Source organism: Sinocyclocheilus anshuiensis, unplaced genomic scaffold, assembly GCF_001515605.1.
Source record: "Sinocyclocheilus anshuiensis isolate Anshui unplaced genomic scaffold, SAMN03320099.WGS_v1.1 scaffold579, whole genome shotgun sequence".
NCBI lineage: Eukaryota > Metazoa > Chordata > Actinopteri > Cypriniformes > Cyprinidae > Sinocyclocheilus > Sinocyclocheilus anshuiensis.
The window spans coordinates 3,431,310-3,449,554 of NW_015551075.1; the positions used below are offsets into that span (position 1 = coordinate 3,431,310).

General features: G+C 35.1%; 1 protein-coding gene across 5 annotated transcripts in view; it reads left to right on the forward strand.

Moving 5' to 3' along the window:
- Positions 1 to 1,003: 1,003 nt before the first annotated feature.
- The window catches only part of LOC107662303 (myocyte-specific enhancer factor 2A-like), a 30,146-nt gene continuing 12,904 nt past the window's right edge, over positions 1,004 to 18,245 (forward strand). For 2 of the 5 annotated variants that reach the window (XM_016452282.1, XM_016452286.1), the window contains exons 1-5: positions 1,004 to 1,180; positions 9,475 to 9,645; positions 9,759 to 9,790; positions 10,297 to 10,481; positions 15,331 to 15,534. In XM_016452282.1, the coding sequence (XP_016307768.1) occupies positions 10,428 to 10,481; positions 15,331 to 15,534 (258 nt within the window). In that variant the 5' untranslated portion in view covers positions 1,004 to 1,180; positions 9,475 to 9,645; positions 9,759 to 9,790; positions 10,297 to 10,427. Of the gene's footprint in view, positions 1,181 to 8,804; positions 8,820 to 9,474; positions 9,646 to 9,758; positions 9,852 to 10,296; positions 10,482 to 15,330; positions 15,535 to 18,245 lie in introns of those variants that run through there. The other 3 variants (XM_016452283.1, XM_016452284.1, XM_016452285.1) reach the window with 3 other exon arrangements.

Consider the following 18,245-nt stretch of genomic DNA (forward strand, 5'->3'; position numbering starts at 1 on the left):
GTTGATTGGAAATTCTTAATTATTGCCCTGATGGTGGAAATGGGAGTTTTCAATACTCTAGCTCTTTTCTGAAAGCCACTTTCTATTTTGTGAAGCTCAACGGGTTTTTCTCATTGTGATGGATGATTAAGGGAATTTGGCCTTTGTTTTCCCTCCTATTTATATTTCTGTGAAACGAAGCCATGGCTGGATACTTTCATGTTCATAATCACCCTGGTATGCTCAAAATTGTAAATATGAATGGGAATATACTTCAGATATTTTACTCATAGGGTACCAATAATTGTGTTTGAATTGTATTTGAGAAAAACATGTATGTCATAATGATATTTCCCCCATTTTAAATTCTTATTCTCCAATGAAAGGTTAGATTTATGTGAATTTTTGAAATAAAAGATCAAAATGATTAATGCAGATTTATTTTCACAGCCTTCTTTGATCATATTTACCGAGGGTGCCAATAATTCTGACCACGACTGTATATATGTATGTGTGTGTGTGTGTGTGTGCGCACGCAAATGTTTTTATTAATATCTTTGTTTCTGCTCATATTGTGATAGATAGATAGATAGATAGATAGATAGATAGATAGATAGATAGATAGATAGATAGATACATGGATACATGGATGGATGGATAGAAATATGGATGGATGGATAGATAGATAGATATGGATAAATGGATGGATGGATATATAGATAGATAGATACATGGATACATGGATAGATGGATAGAGATATGGATGGATGGATGGATGGATAGATAGATAGATAGATAGATATGGATAAATGGATGGATGGATAGATAGATAGATAGATAGATAGATAGATACATGGATACATGGATGGATGGATAGAAATATGGATGGATGGATAGATAGATAGATATGGATAAATGGATGAATTGTTAATAGGCTGGACTGCATCAGGCGTTGTTTAATGTGGCATGTTATCTGGTGACACAGGAGCCCGAATCAATCAGTGTATCTGTGAGGTGGGCTGGAAGGTCTCTGAAGGACACTGGTGTAGGAGGGAGGAGCTGGGAGCTCATCCAGCAGCGCGTGCACGAGAGCAAGAATGACTCGGGATAACACAGTGCACATCAATACTCATGCTTGAATCCATCCGCTCGGTTTGCGCTCCTTTTGTCTTTCTCCAACTCTGAACGCGCCCGGCTGAAGGTAAGAACTCAGCTGCTCTCTGATATAGCAATGTGGATTAAAACGCTTGTAGGTGAACCGATCAGGCACATCCAGTGACGTAATTTCACATCGAATTAATTCGGTCATTAAGTTACGCGCAATTGCGTGACGCCCGGCGTTTACGCGCTTTTGTTGTTGAACGCGTCTGTCGGTGATGTTAGGCGTAATGAAAGTAGAAAGTTGCTGCCACTTTGGTTTATAAAATGGGTTCAGTTGCTCTTTAGTCGTATGGCGGAGCTATATTCTTTGAATATAGAAATTGACAAATGAAATTGTACAATCACAAAGAATATGTAACATGCAGAGTATAGCCTATATGAGCTTTGTTGTTAGTTTGCAGCATTTCAGGCTTTGCACTAATTTGCAATAATTTCCCTAAAATGGACTCTTAAAGCCAGACTTAATGTATGGGTGTCATTGCATTAGATAAGAAAATATCAAGTGGCATTTATGTGCATTTATTTATTTATTAGTTTTCAAAGTGAAAGTAGAAAGTTGCTGCCACTTTGGTTTATAAAATGGGTTCAGTTGCGCTTTAGTCGTATGGCGGAGCTATATTCTTGACATAATCTATATCTTCTACACGTTTGCTGTAACGTCTCTTTTTTAAATTTGATTTATTTTATTTATCTATTTTACATTTGTTTAAATAGTCATGTTATTTGCAGTATTTATCGGCTTGTGATATAATAGACTACATAAATGAAACAAATGAAATTGTACAATCACAAAGAATATGTAACATGCAGAGTATAGCCTATATGAGCTTTGTTGTTAGTTTGCAGCATTTCAGGCTTTGCACTAATTTGCAATAATTTCCCTAAAATGGACTCTTAAACCCAGACTTAATGTATGGGTGTCATTGCATTAGATAAGAAAATATCAAGTGGCATTTATGTGCATTTATTTATTTATTAGTTTTCAAAGTGAAGGCAAAAAGAGTCTAGTTATCAAATGTTAGTACACCTGTCTGAACACTAAAAATCACATTGACATCAGTTGAATATTATTGCAAAATGGTTCAGGTGAACAATTATTAACAAAAAAAAAAAAACTCTAAAAAGGTTTGCTGATGCCACTTTATATATTGTTATGCAATAATTTCAGGTGTGAATTAAATGTCTAGGTCCTTTTCGTGACCACTGTACTGCATGCTGTAATAAATCTTAACTTTAGGAGCTTAACTGTTTATTAAACAAATGTGTTAACATTGTTTATTTAGTACACAAATATAACACAAACAAATTTTCTTCAAATATCTAGACTATAAAGCTGTGTTCTGCTCCCAGATTTTAAAAGGCCATGCATCAAGTCAGGTGTTTTGAGAGGCGAGAACCAATGTCACGGCATTGATTCTCTTTCTAGCGCACTTTTAAGGCTGCATTTACCTACTTCACATTGTCAGTTTACCTAGATTAACTCAGAATTTGTAATCTAGTTAGACTTTATAGTTATACTGGCCCTTTTAAACTAATGCATGTTGTTTTATGTGTCATTTTATGTTTAATGCATTTAATCAACGGCATGCCTAACCTAACATATGCATGTGTTCAAGTAATACTACCATACCATTTCTGATGTGTTTTTAAATTGTCTGTACTTCAGAAGAATTCACTGCATACTCACTTGGGGTCAGATTCAACAACAGAGCCATAAACCTCTGGCTGCCTTCTGCCTGACCGCCGCTCCACATGTTTGAAACTAAATAGATTGACCATCTTTCAGAAATTATACTCCATAAATACAGAAATCAAATATAATTGTCTGTAAATATTAGCTCCCCAGTCTGGCTTCCTGCAGTCCCGTGAAGCGTTCTTTTGTGAAGTGTAAATAGAAACGTCTGCGCTTTGCCAAATCAAACTGTACATTAGATTTGGGGAAGGAGCACGAGTGCGCTTTATTAGACTGACTGTTAGGATTCAGTGATCGCGGCCAAACCAGAGGGCTTGAGGGTTGGCGCTGTGCCTCTGGGATTGGCCTGCCAGCTACTCCAGGCTGTATTATTCTTGAGCTGGCTGGCAATGCTTAAAATACAGTATAATACAGGATACAATTATGTTGTGAGCCACATGGCATATTGTGTTATTATGTTAAATTACATCTCGCAAAGGTTTAGAACTATAGGGAACAGTTTGTGCATTATATTTAAAGTAGCATCTTCTAATAAAATTCTGTAAGAAATAATTCTTTAAAGACCCCCTGTGGTGAAAATCAAGTTTTAACATTGTTTACATGCCTAGCTGATGTTTTTAATATGCATAAAGACAAACCATGTGATAATTCATCAGTCAACAACAATGCTGAACATTTTCTCCTTAAAGGGGTCATATGATGCGATTTCATGTTTTCCTTTCTCTTTGGAGTGTTACAAGCTGTTCGTGAATAGATAAGATCCCTAAAGTTGCAAAGACTAAAGTCTCAAACCCAAAGAGATATTCTTTATAAAAGTTAAGACTCGTCCACGCCCTCCTAAAACGCCTCGTTTAAACACGCCCCCACATGTCTATGTCTGTGAATCTGAGTGAATCTCGCGAGTTTTGAGCAGTGTAGAGTAGGGCTTGTTGTTTGTCATTTCTCCGATCACAAATGCAGACATGGTTTTATGTTTACGCGGCGTGATGCAATGCAACGCGTAAAAAGACAGTATAAGTCATTATAATCAGTAATTATGTCCCCACTGGATGCAACAAATGCCTCTTTTATAATGCGTTTTAATGTTTTTGTCTCGTCGCACCGGGACATGGCATCACAGTATGGTAAGGGACGTAACATTTCCGTCACACGCTTGAGGTATTCGGCCAATCACAACGCACTGGATAGCTGGCCAATCACAGCACACCTTGCTTTTTCAGACCGATGAGCTTTGTAAAAATCGATGCGTTTCAGAAAGGCGGGGCATAGAGGAGAAACAATAATGTACGGTATGTGGAAAATAATGTGTTTTTTTTTTACTTTAAACTGCATAAACACATTTCATTACACCAAATACACCAAATAATGCAATGTCATTTTTAGCAATGTCATATGACCCCTTTAAAACTGTAGCATACCAAAGAAATGCTCAGAAATGTGATGTCACAAGAATTTAACCGTTACGTGTCCAGCGCTGTAGAGAGCAATACATAAAATGCATTAGCATTCTGATACATGGACTTGAAGGTGACCCTGTATAATTCACTCTTCCTCTGTGGATTCAGTTTCTGGTTCAGATGGCTGAATTAAATCAAAATATTGCCACTGTGTAGCATTTACTTCAGTTAAGTAAGTGAAAGTGGAGCCGTATTCAGAGCTGGTTTTGACTGAGTGGAGGCGGGGACTAATTTGTATATTCATGCTTCTGTGTAAACTAAATGACATAAGGGTGTAGATTTGTATTCAAGCCAGGCATGAAGAAACAATTTTCCTTAAACGTATATGTCATTTTGATTATCAAAGATGAGTTTTAAGGGATAAAACTAGTGACTGTAAGATTAGTTTGCGAGAATAGCATGTTTAGGGGGATTTTTGAAGAATAAAGTGCTAAAGTTTGGTCACTTTAATAAAATTTAGGCAAGATTTCACCAGCTTAAACATAAGTAAAATCTGTTTGGGGAAATTGTTCCCCTTTACGCGAAACTCTCAATCGCACAGATTTCTATTGAATTTTGGAATTTTCTCTATTACTACATGGCTTTCTGCAGTTATAAAATCATTTATATCCAAATCAGTATTTTATGTCTATTTGGTAAATTACCATCTAATAAGCATGATAATGTACAGTCAGCTGATCATAATCACAAAACAACCATCTTTAAGGTGATAAAAGGGGTTTATTTTGTGATAATGACCAGATAACTGAGATTTAGAATCCAGTGAGAATTTATCATTTGTTTCGAATCTGATTCATTTAAGCGCAGTTCCATTCATACGTTCACTCCACTCATATTGTTGTGTCTTTTGGCTTTTTTGGCCTTGTCAGTATGGAGAATCACATGAGGTTTCCTGATCCAACTGGAGTTGGCTTAGTCCTTTTTTAATCCTATTCCTCAAAGCAATCATCTCTAGATCTGTTAAGGATCTTTTGTGTGACCTTTGACCGCGTAATAGTAATATTGCATAACGGTTCACATATTTCTGTTGTTTTACGGACCTGACAAGTCGGTTTCTGCAGGGAAACAGAGATTAGGTTTTCTCTGTAAAATAAACTGAATTTTATGCCAGCATTTTTATATTTTATGAAGGACCTGTTCTTGTAAAAGTTGCTTCTTTAGAGAGTTGAGGGTTTGTTGTCTTTTGCGGTTGTAAAACGTTAGAGGTTTGTTAGGAATTCTTTCCATCCAGGGTGAATTTTCCATAATCTATAGCTTTGTTCACACTGCTAGTATTTCAGATTTGTTTTTTTTTTATCTAATGTTTAGGACTGACTGTATGAAATCTTATCAGTTTGTTCAAACAATGTAGTCAATATTTGGTATATCTACTCCAGTTGCTATTGCAATGACTAAAGACTTTCTTCTGGAACAGCTCAGAGTTGCTTTCAGTGTAGAAAGAGAGGATGGAAAACTGATCATTTTGCCCCTGCTCACATTGTATTGTCCATGCATATGCTGTTTTAAAAAAATACTGTGCATACTGCACAAAAAAAAAAGAAAGAAATGGTTTCAGGTCGAGACTAATTCAGAGACAACATGAGATTAGCATACATTAGTTCTCAGTGTGAGCTTTGTGATATCATGAAGAAGCACAGCAGGATGGAGTCTGTCAGTAGCTCTTACATCTGGGACTCCGCAGGGATTCTTTGGTTGTGTGTGCTTAAGTCCTAACACAAATAGGAAGCGTTCTATTTGCTGAAAAGGCAGAATATCAACGAAAGAGCAAAAACAAATCTAATATTCTTGCAAAAATGCTTTTAGAAACCTGTAAGGAATAGGCTTCTGGGGATATTTGACAGATCTTATTAAAAGTGTATTTAGCCACATCAGTCAGTGTATACAGTGACTGGACTTTTATATGTAAGACGATGTTGATTTGGCTTCATTTACAGACTGTTATAGATTCATGAATTTAATCAGTGACTTGTGCCATGATTTTTTTCTGAAAGTTTGTAGGATGATCTCTTTAATTTGGTATGTTAAGTGTACACACATTCTTATTTTATATTTCACAGTTGCAGCTTTATATCTCAAATTATGGCTATATTGTGACTCTTAATTGACATTTTTATCTCACAATTGCAACTAATTTTTCTCATTATTGTGACTTTATATCTCTCAATGTGAATTAATATTTTACGAGCATATGCTGTTTTTGATTTGAGTGCATATTGCACAAAAAAAAAAGAAAGAAATGGTTTCAGGTCGAGACTAATTCAGAGACAACATGAGATTAGCATACATTAGTTCTCAGTGTGAGCTTTGTGATATCATGAAGAAGCACAGCAGGATGGAGTCTGTCAGTAGCTCTTACATCTGGGACTCCGCAGGGATTCTTTGGTTGTGTGTGCTTAAGTCCTAACACAAATAGGAAGCGTTCTATTTGCTGAAAAGGCAGAATATCAACGAAAGAGCAAAAACAAATCTAATATTCTTGCAAAAATGCTTTTAGAAACCTGTAAGGAATAGGCTTCTGGGGATATTTGACAGATCTTATTAAAAGTGTATTTAGCCACATCAGTCAGTGTATACAGTGACTGGACTTTTATATGTAAGACGATGTTGATTTGGCTTCATTTACAGACTGTTATAGATTCATGAATTTAATCAGTGACTTGTGCCATGATTTTTTTCTGAAAGTTTGTAGGATGATCTCTTTAATTTGGTATGTTAAGTGTACACACATTCTTATTTTATATTTCACAGTTGCAGCTTTATATCTCAAATTATGGCTATATTGTGACTCTTAATTGACATTTTTATCTCACAATTGCAACTAATTTTTCTCATTATTGTGACTTTATATCTCTCAATGTGAATTAATATTTTACGATTGCGAATTTGAAGTTAAGTAAACTACACTTTCAGATTTTTTTCTTTCAAAAATATTGAAAAATAATGCTTTTATTCTGCAAGGACACGTTAAATTGATCAAATATGACAGTAAATTCAGTTTCAAATAAATGCTGTTCTTTTGAACAACTTTCATCAAAGAATCTTGAAAAACAATGTATTAGAGTTTCAAGTGGCACAACTCTTTTCAATATTGATAATAAAAAGAAATGTTTCTTGAGCAGCAAATCAGCGTATAAGAATGATTTCGGATGTGACACTAAAGACTGGAGTAATGATGCTGAAAATTCAGCTTTGCATCACAGGAATAAATTACTTTTTAAAATGTGTATATATATCAGACATCTTACATATTTTAAATATTATTATATTATATTCTGTACAGCATTTTGATCAAATAAATACAGCCTTGGTGAGCATAACAAAAACCGACCCCATACATTTGAATGATGAAATTTACTATAAACGTTTGACTCCAAATTTACAGGCTATTTACAGCAGTTCATCAGGCAGGTGTGAGTTATAAATAAACCAGTCCAGAACGAGTAGACTACAATTAAACCCTGATTACATTTCCAAAAACTCAAGAAACTCAGTGTTTTGTAAATCAGTCTGTCTGAATACATATACAAAAATGAATGTTTCTGACAGTAATGACATAAAACAGTCTAGTTAAATTACATCATCATAGAAATAATTACTTATGCAGATCTTTTTGAATAGGAAAAACATGGATATATAATAAAATGTTCAACAACAAAGAAATAAGACGCAGGAGGCCCCTGAAGCCAGATGTTTTGCAGAACGTAGCTGTGTCGGCCTGCATTTATTATAGAAACAATCACACAACCCTTAATTACTAGACGAGGCCTAGTAGATTGGATGCAGTCGTCCTCATATAAGACCACAGGGTTTAATGCTGTGTCCATGTTTTGTGTAGTGAATTATTGTAAAAATGATTTATGTAAGGAGGCCAGACATTTACTCAGCTCCAGAGCATGGCTATAAACAAGATTATGTCCTGTCTGTGTGCTGTGTGACAATGCCAGTTGTGTTTCTGATGGAATCGCATTGGTCTTCTGGAAACATTCATCCGTTTTTTAGTAACTCATTGTAAATGATGTTTTTATCTGTGGAGCAGGGCATCTTTCAGGTCCTTTTATGAGAATGAAGATGGATTAAACAGACTCGGTGAGAATGGACCTCAAATTAGTGATGATTTGTCTCATTTGAGTCAGTTCATTCTAGTGATTCAGTCAAATCAGTTCACAAAGCCTAGAAGTATTGGCGAAGTGAAGTATTGGGGATCTAAGTTAATAACTTGATTAAAAAAAAAATCATCTTATCCTGACAAATTTTATTTATAAAACAGTTGTGAAACCGTACTACATATATGGAATAACCGTTTTATAAAAGCAATAAGCCCCGTGAAGCCGTGGTTTACAGTGAATTTATAACAGCTAAGGGGGTTTTAGGCACTCTGCGCCCCTTAGCTGTTATAAATTCACTGTAAACCACGGCTTCTTGGGGCTTATTGCTTTAGTTTATTAAGTATATGTTTAGTGAGTGATGACTCATATTCATTATATGTTAATGTGGTTTTTTTTTTTCTTTTTCAGATGGATATAGAAACAGTATGCACTGAATGAACTGAACATGCAGTTGTTTGCATTTTAGGAAAAGTGACGTTTGATTAACCACTGATGCAAACCCTCTTTAACAAGAAAGTATAACTATGCAAAGTACATTAATGCAAATCCTGGACGGCAGAAGAGTTACAGTGTGTGTTTCACTGCTGCTGTGACATTCACTCGCAAATTTGCATGATAAATCTCTTAACATTTGAATAGCATATTTCCTACATGCATTCTCTCTCTCTTACACTAGGTAAATTATTAACAATAAAACGTTATAAGTATTATCTTGTGAAATAAAAGATAATTTGTACAAACACAATGTATTTTTTAAAAGATTATTATTATTTTTTTTTCAAAATTCAATTTTAAACATACAGTTCTGGTAAATATTTAACATATAAGTATTCCCGTAGCTCAAACAGTATGGTGCAAGCAACGCCAAGGTCATAGGTTTGATTTCCAGAGAACGAATACATTTATTTAAAATAATTGTATACCTTGATTGCAGATTGCATGTTGCTTTGAGAGACGAAATGTAAATTTGAATGCACAGTCCTAATCATGCAAGATACACAATGTAAAATTATTGCTAAAATATACAGTGTTATTTTATCGCATCGGCTCCTTCTTCTTTTTTCACTTTTTCACTTAGACAGAGTTGATAGATCATATGTAAGGCATCTCGTTGGTTGCCCTGGTAACTGTGGAGATGAGCGGGAAGGTGTGAAAGTGAAGGAATACGGGTGTTGTTCCTTTGTCTTCCATCAGATCTCAAGATCTGCTCCTTCACTGGGAACATCAGGCAGGAATTCTCTAAAAACAGGTTTGTGAGGATCTGCTTTAAAAAAAGGCCCTTGTAGCCACTTTTTAGTTCTTATGAGCTACAGAAATAGTTGGAGTGACACATTTTTGATCTTTTCTTATATTTCTTGGGAGGCTTACTGAGTGAGGAGTAAATGCAAGCAAAAGTAAGACCTTCATGGAATTATTTTATTTCTCTCTTGGATGTATATTGCACTGCTCTGGAAGGTAATGACAGCCTATGATGTGATGATGGATGGTTTTCTGGTTGTAATTTCAGATTTGTGTGGGATTGTGGTAGATTATGCGCACTAGTAGCTGTATGATGTGGTTTTAATGGGAAATAAAATGGCTTGAATCCATGTTAATGAGAAATGCTGTTATAGTACTTGTGCAGTGACTTTTCCTGCCCCCATAATCCAGTGGGTTTATCATAATACTGATGCTGTTTACACCAGCCAGCAAATCAGATTACATGAGAGATCTTGAAAATGTATGAGTTCAGAAATGTGTGTTTGATTATGCTGCAGGTGACACTGAAATGTTGCTTGCTATTTTTTTTTCCTTTTTAGTCTTCACTCTCTTGCTGTTTGTGGTATTAATGTAAATTCTGTACATTTCTATAAAAGCTCTGTTTGTCTTCTTGCCTAACATCTCCTTGCATATCTTGCAGGTTCTGGTGTGGTGAAGAATGCAGAGAGAAGGTGTTTTCTTACGATGCAGTAAAACCAAAAAATAATCTACCATAATCACTGGAAAGTAAAGAGGAATTTGATTAGCAAAGAGAAGCAAAGTGAACTGACAATGGGGCGAAAGAAGATCCAGATTACCCGCATAATGGATGAGAGAAACAGACAGGTGAGATGAAGAATAAAGATGTCTGCTTCATGAATCAAAACTAAAACTGCAATAAAAAAAATATATCGGTGCTTTAATTCCAAATCTGCAATTAGATGTTAAAGATAAATGTAAATTAAATTTCCGTAATTTGTGAAAAAAAAATTTTTTTAGTTTTTTAAAAAGAAATTAAAACTCTTATTCAGCAGGAATGCATAAAATTGACCAAATATGATAAAGTAAAAGCATTTATTATGTTACGAGAGTTCTTTTTCAAATAAATACACATGAAACGTCCTATTCATTAAGGAATTCTTTTTAAAAAATGTATCACCGTTTCCACAAAAATATTAAGCAGCACAACTGTTTTCAACATTGATATTAATAAATGTTTCTTGACTGATTTCTGAAGTATCATGTGACACTGAAGACTGGAGTAATGGCTGACGAAAATCAGCTTTGCCTTCACAGGAATAAATTCGATTTTAAAATATAATATAAAACATTTATTATAAATTGTAATAATATTTCACAATATTACTGTTTTTATTGCATTTTTGATCAAAATAAAGCAGCCTTGGTGAGTGATTTCTTTATCTTTAAAAAAATCATTTAAAAATCATGCTTTGCAAACTGTGGTGTATTTTTGCACATAAGTCAGCCATCAGCCACACCGCTCTCTAGATATCTTGGTATCAAAAACTAGTTCTCAGAACTGGTTCTGTTTTGTTTTTTTATAACCAAATTAAAACAAGCATGACCATTAAAATTCGATTCACGAGCAGAAAACCATTATGAACTGCGTTTTTTGAAGGAATTAGTCAAAAAGACTTACAAATCAGATACAAACATTCAAGTTATAAGTTTGAAGGGATTAAGTGACTTATTCAGTGAATAGTTTGGAGCGTTTCTTCACTGAACCGCAATAAAAAAAAAAATGGAATTGTTAAGATCCGAATAATTCAAATCATTACGATTCTAATCCATAATCAACAGCATCTGTAATCACTGGATACAGCCAATTGCATCACCATTAGTTTTATGTCAGAAAACGGTGACTTGTACCTGTTTAGAGCCTTTTTTCTTACAACTCAGCTTTGTAGACCATTGGAGCAGAGGGAACGTCCCACACCTTCATTCCTAGCATACATGATTTATATCTGTTAACAAATGTTGTTTACAAATTATTTAAATTTACAAATGTTCGCCCAGGAGTGCCCCATGTCTCTTAAGCGTGTTTAATGAATGTCTGTAGTGGGGGGACCGGGCTGACCCTCCTCCATGCGTCTGCACACAGGAGCTCTTGTCTGGGTTCCTCAGTGGGCTGCAGTCCCTGTGGTGTGGTCGCAGTAATTAGAGCAGTTCAGGGCTCCACATCTCTCATTAGTAGACCGGTCAGACTGAGGGCTTGCACAGTGTCTCTCTCTGCCCCTGACGGCCATCACTCACAGCAAAACCACAGGCACAGGCCTGAATTTACCCAGTCTGTACTGGGATCTAAATTTAAAATACCAACCTGCACCACAAACCCTATCTAGTCTGGGCGCTCTTGTTCGGGCGAGTATTTTTGGTACACACAGTGTTTTTGATTTTCAGTGATTTACACTGAAGGTTTTTAGTCAGTGACATGCATATGTAGAAATACTGTAGATTCCTGTGTACATGAATAATTCCTCTGTACTGTATGTGGTTAGTTTACTGTATAGTCTTAGTACAATAATTCACTATTAGCCATTTTATAGAAAGCCTTGATATATTTTAAGTGATAGCATGATGTAAGAAGCCCAATGACTTCCTGTTAACATTATTATAAAAAAAAACCATTAGCTGTTACCATAGTTTTTAATGTTTTTGAAAGAAGTCTCTTTATGTTTACCGAGGCTGCATTTATTTGATCAAAAATACAGTAAAAACAGTAATATTGTGAAATGTCATTACAGTTTAAAATAACGGTTTTCTATTGTAATATAAATTAAAATGTAATTTATTCCTGTGATGCAAAGCTGAATTTTCAGCATCATTCCTCCAGTCTTCAGTGTCACATGATCATTCAGAAATCATAATATGCTGATTTGAATTTACTGAGTATACATTTACATTTATTATTATTAATGTTGAAAACAGTTGTGCTGCTTAATATTTTTTTGTGGAAACTGATTTTTCTGTAATCTTTAATAAATAGAAGGTTCAAAAGAACAGCATTTATTATGATTAGAAATCATTTGTAACATTATAAATGTCTTTATTGTCACGTTTGTCAATTTAATGTGTCTTTGCTGAATAAAAGTATTAATTTCTTTCAAAAATCCTACTGAACCCAAACTTTGATATTGATATTGTACACTATAGTACACACTATAATACATCAGATGGTAATTGCATGGTATTTTATATATGCCTGTATTATAAAGTACATAAATATATCAAGGCTTTCTATAAAATGGCTAATAGTGAATTATTGTTCTAAGACTATATAGTAAACTAACCACATACAGTACAGAGGAATTATTCATGTACACAGGAATCTACAGTATTTCTACATATGCATGTCACTGACTAAAAACCTTCAGTGTAAATCACTGAAAATCAAAAACACTGTGTGTACCAAAAATACTCGCCCGAACAAGAGCGCCCAGACTAGATAGGGTTTGTGGTGCAGGTTGGTATTTTAAATTTAGATCCCAGTACAGACTGGGTAAATTCAGGCCTGTGCCTGTGGTTTTGCTGTGAGTGATGGCCGTCAGGGGCAGAGAGAGACACTGTGCAAGCCCTCAGTCTGACCGGTCTACTAATGAGAGATGTGGAGAGATGTGAAAATACCACGGTACTGAATTTATTTATTTATTTATTTTTTACATGGTGCACCATAGTACTTCCAGGAATACTGTGGTACAATCATGGTAAATTTTTTAAATAAGTGAAGTATGACAATACCATGTTTTTCTTGATATGGTACTATGGTACTATGGTAATAATATGTTTTTTACACTTTGGAGTACAACATACATACCATACTACTGTACTATGGTGCACCATGTAAAAAATAAATAAATAAATAAATTCAGTACCGTGGTATTTTCATAGGATACCATCAATGAACATTGGTACTACCACTGTTTTTTTTTTTGTTTTTTTTTGTAGCAGTTTGTCAAAAGAATCATGGTCTTCTTATGGTACCATGCCCTAAAAACATGGTAAAACCATGATAGTTTTGATACTGTTGTCTTTCCATTCTATAGAATAGTAAATACTATATTATGTTGTTGTTTTCATTCTTTCTGACCCTGAGTACTCTTAAAGTGAAAGTGAAAGTGACGTGACATGTGGCCAAGTATGGTGACCCATACTTGGAATTAGTGCTCTGCATTTAACCCATCCAGAGTGCACACACACAGCAGTGAACACACACACACCGTGAACACACACCCGGAGCAGTGGGCAGCCATTTATGCTGCGGCGCCCGGGGAGCAGTTGGGGGTTCGGTGCCTTGCTCAAGGGCACCTCAGTCGTGGTATTGAAGGTGGGAGAGAGCGCTGTACATCCCCACCTACAATCCCCCCACCGGAACGAGACTCGAACCCGCAACCTTTGGGTTACAAATCCGACTCTCTAACCATTAGGCCACGACTCCTCTTGGTCCACATTGTAAATTTCTTAACTGTAGTTTGGTTGAATGAATCATTATTTTCTTATTATCCAAAAGCATTAATCATTCCTCAGCCGCCTCTATAAGACTGAATGGAATGCTGTGTTTGAGCATGTGATTTTACACTGTGACATTGACAACTAACATTGAAAGAGTTTGTTCTCAGTGTTTGCTGTAAGAATTTGGCCCTCAGCTGTGAAGTGGCAAGCTTGCGATTCCTTAGGGAGGGTGATAATTGGCAGGAAACATGAGATGATCTGGCAACCCTGACAGCTGGGTCTCATCAGACAGTCGTGAAGAATGACTTCTTCTGATACTAGTAATGAGCATACACTCAAAAAAAAAAAAAAAAAAACGTACAGTACCATAGTCATTTTTGTTATAGTATTAAAAGTGTTGTATTTAATTTTATACACTACCCTTTAAAAGTTTGAGGTTGGTAAGAATTTTTAATGTTTTTTGAAGAAATCTCTTATGCTCACCAAAGTTGTATTATCTGATCAAATATACAGCAAAAACAGTAATAATATTAAGTATTATTACAATTTAAAATAACTGTTTTCTATTTTATTAAATTTTAAAATGTAATTTATTCCTGTGATGGTAAAGCTGAATTTTCAGCATCATTACTGCAGTCTTCAGTGTCACATGATCCTTCAGAAATCATTCTAATATGCTGATTTGCAGCTCAAGAAACGTTTCGTATTATTATCAATGTTGAAAACAGTTGGAATGCTTAATATTTTGGTGGAAACTGTAATATGTTTTTTTTCAGTATTCCTTTATTCTTTAACAGAAAGTTCATAAGAACAGCATTTATTTGAAATAGAAATCTTTTGTAACTTTTGTAAAGCAAATGTTTTTACTGGTACTTTTTGACCAATTTAATGTCTTTTAAAGTCTTTGTAGAATAAAATTATTAATTTCTTTAAAAAAAAAAAAAAAACGTACTGACCCAACATTTTCAATGATAATATAGAGATGAACATTCATAATAAGTAAACATAGACAATATTTGTTATTACATCCATAAGTTATAGTTTTTCAATCTAGCTTTTGTTTGGCCGTATCTTTTGGTTTGGACAAAACCAATTGTAACAAAAACCACATCAGTCAACAGTGAACAGATGTTGATCATATTACTTAAACTCCTTTGTTGATGATATCTTTGACCATAAGGATAACATATACACCTTTCTGATATTTCTCCTGTCGTTTTCCTAGGTGACGTTCACAAAGAGGAAGTTTGGTCTGATGAAGAAGGCGTATGAGCTCAGTGTTCTGTGTGACTGTGAAATAGCCCTGATTATCTTCAACCGCTCCAATAAGCTCTTCCAGTACGCCAGCACAGACATGGACAAGGTCTTGCTCAAGTACACAGAATACAACGAACCTCATGAGAGCAGAACCAACTCGGATATTGTAGAAGTAAGTGGCTACACATTTTAGGCAGCGTGGGAATTTCAAAAGCAGAATAAAATCCCAGTTACTATTTGTTGTAGTAATATTCTGTGCGACTGTGAAATAGCCCTGATTATCTTTAACCGCTCCAATAAGCTCTTCCAGTACGCCAGCACAGACATGGACAAGGTCTTGCTCAAGTACACGGAATACAACGAACCTCACGAGAGCAGAACCAACTCGGATATTGTAGAAGTAAGTGGCTACACATTTTAGGCAGCGTGGGAATTTCAAAAGCAGAATAAAATCCCAGTTACTATTTGTTGTAGTAATATAATTACCAGTATTAAACTGACCGATATTAAAGATTGCATGCAACCTATTTAATGTGCTTCCACGTATATTTAAAATGCTTTGCTGATCACAGATATGTCTTATGACATTTCACAGTAGAGATCTTGGTTCATTCTGAATCTTATGACCCATATCTGATTGAATATCTCACAGAATGGCCTTTAACAGATTATACTAATGCATGTAGTAGCAGTAGCATCTGGAGATGCGGGCTGCATTTACTTATTCTGTAATAAAGTTAGCAAACAGTTGGGCCGCATTTCAAGCATGCAGGCTAATTATAGATCACTGTCTTCAGTGAGGCATGTGCTCAAATTACATCTTCATTTTCACATGCATTTGCTCTATTTACAATTAACATGCGATGCTAGCCAAGGTTATTCTGTGCTTTTCCTTTTACCTTGTTATATAAGCAATTGTCATGTGTGTTTACATTTATTCATTGATGCTTTCATCCAAAGCGACTCATACACCACCTGTCAGAGGTTTGGATTATGAATTTTGTATGTTTTTGAAGGAAGTTTCTTATGCTCACAAAGGCTTCATTTATCATTACAATAATACAAAAATACAGTAAAACAGCAATATTGTGCAGTAATATTAAAATAATTGTTTTCTATGGAAGCCTGTTTCTGCCACAGGATAAAAAAAAAATTAAAAAGGTAATTGTGTTTTTTTTTTTTTTTTGTTAATCTCACAATTCTGACTTTTTTCAATTCTGAGAAAAAAAGTCTGAACTGTGAAATATAAACACAATTGCAAGAGTCAGAAAGTCAGAATTGGGTTGTAAAAGGTTGCAATACCTTTTATTATTTTTTATTCCATGGCGGAAGCAAAAAATAAAAAACAGAATTGCGAGATGTAAACTCAGAATTCTGAGAACAAAAGAGTCAGAATTGTGAAATGTAAACTTAGAATTCTTAGGAAAAAAGTCTGAATTGCGAAATGTAAACTCGGAATTGCGAGAAAAAAGTCAGAATTGTGAGCTAGAAAGTCGCAACATTTTTTTCTTTTTTTACAAATTTCTTGGCACAAATGGGCTTCCATAGTTTTCTATTTGAATATATTTTAAAATGTAATTTATTCCTGTGATGTAAGTTTCTGTAGAGATGCCAGGTTTAAAGTAAATAGTGAACGCGTGTTCAACATCTAGCTATCTGTAGGTAAATGCTGGTGCTAAAGTCATGTGAACCGGTTTTCTGTGAGTGGTGCTAATTGGTTGTAGCTAAAAATAGGGATCCAGTCTTATCCAACATTCATTCTGAGGAAACCTGAGATACTAACAGTCAAGGACGTGGAGCTCTTGGCGAGCGCTGCTCTCATTAGCCTCCATGAATCACAAATCACGTATGTGCACCAGAAATGCATGTCTGAATCAAAGTTATGTGTGCTGGTCTCACATTAGCATACACACTTACTACTGAGGTTGTGTTTTACAGTATACTAGCATGCCATATAGCCTATAGGAACTTTGAGCCTATTTGCTACTTTAATTTGATAATCACTTATAATATGTATCCAAATAGGAATTATTTTAAAGATTGTTAAGGAGGGTCATCTGTAGAAAAGTAATAAACCTGCCTCTAAGTTACAATTAATTGTACTTCAGTGTTATAGGAAAAGTTTATCCAAAAATTACAGTTTGATTAAAAAGTACTCACCCTCAGGCCTTCCAAGATATAGATGAGTTTGTTTCTTCATCAAAACAGATTTGGGGGAATTTAGCATTACATCACTTGCTCACCAATGGATCCTCTGCAGTGAATGGGTGCCGTCAGAATGAGAGTCCAAACAGCTGATAAAAACATCACAGTAATCCACAATTAATTCACAAGACTCCAGTCCATCCATTAACATCTTGTGAAGTGAAAAGCTGCATGTTTGTAAGAAACAAATCCACCGTTAAGACGTCTTTAGCATTAAACCAGTGCTTCCGGCAAAAATACATAATGCATAATATTGCTTTCTCCAGTGAAAAAGTAATCTCATTTGAATCAGGAGAGAAATATGCACAGATTAAGTTACAAGTGAAAACGGTCCAAAACAGTTGTAAACAAAAATGTCAGTTTTGATGTGAAAGAACAACAGAGTGTTTATTGATGTGAAAGAACACAGATGGATTTTGTCGCTGGAGGAAGCATTATTATGGATTGTGGTGTTTTGGCCAGAAACAGCCAAACAGGAACAGTGATTTGAAATGGTTTGAAATCCCTTAATGATGGATTTGTTTCATACAAACATGGAGCTTTTCACTTCACAAGACATTAACTGATGGACTGGAATGGTGTGGATTACTGGTGAATTATTGTGATGTTTTTATCAGATGTTTGGACTCTCATTCTGACCGCACCCATTTACTGCAGAGGATCCATTGGTGAGCAAGT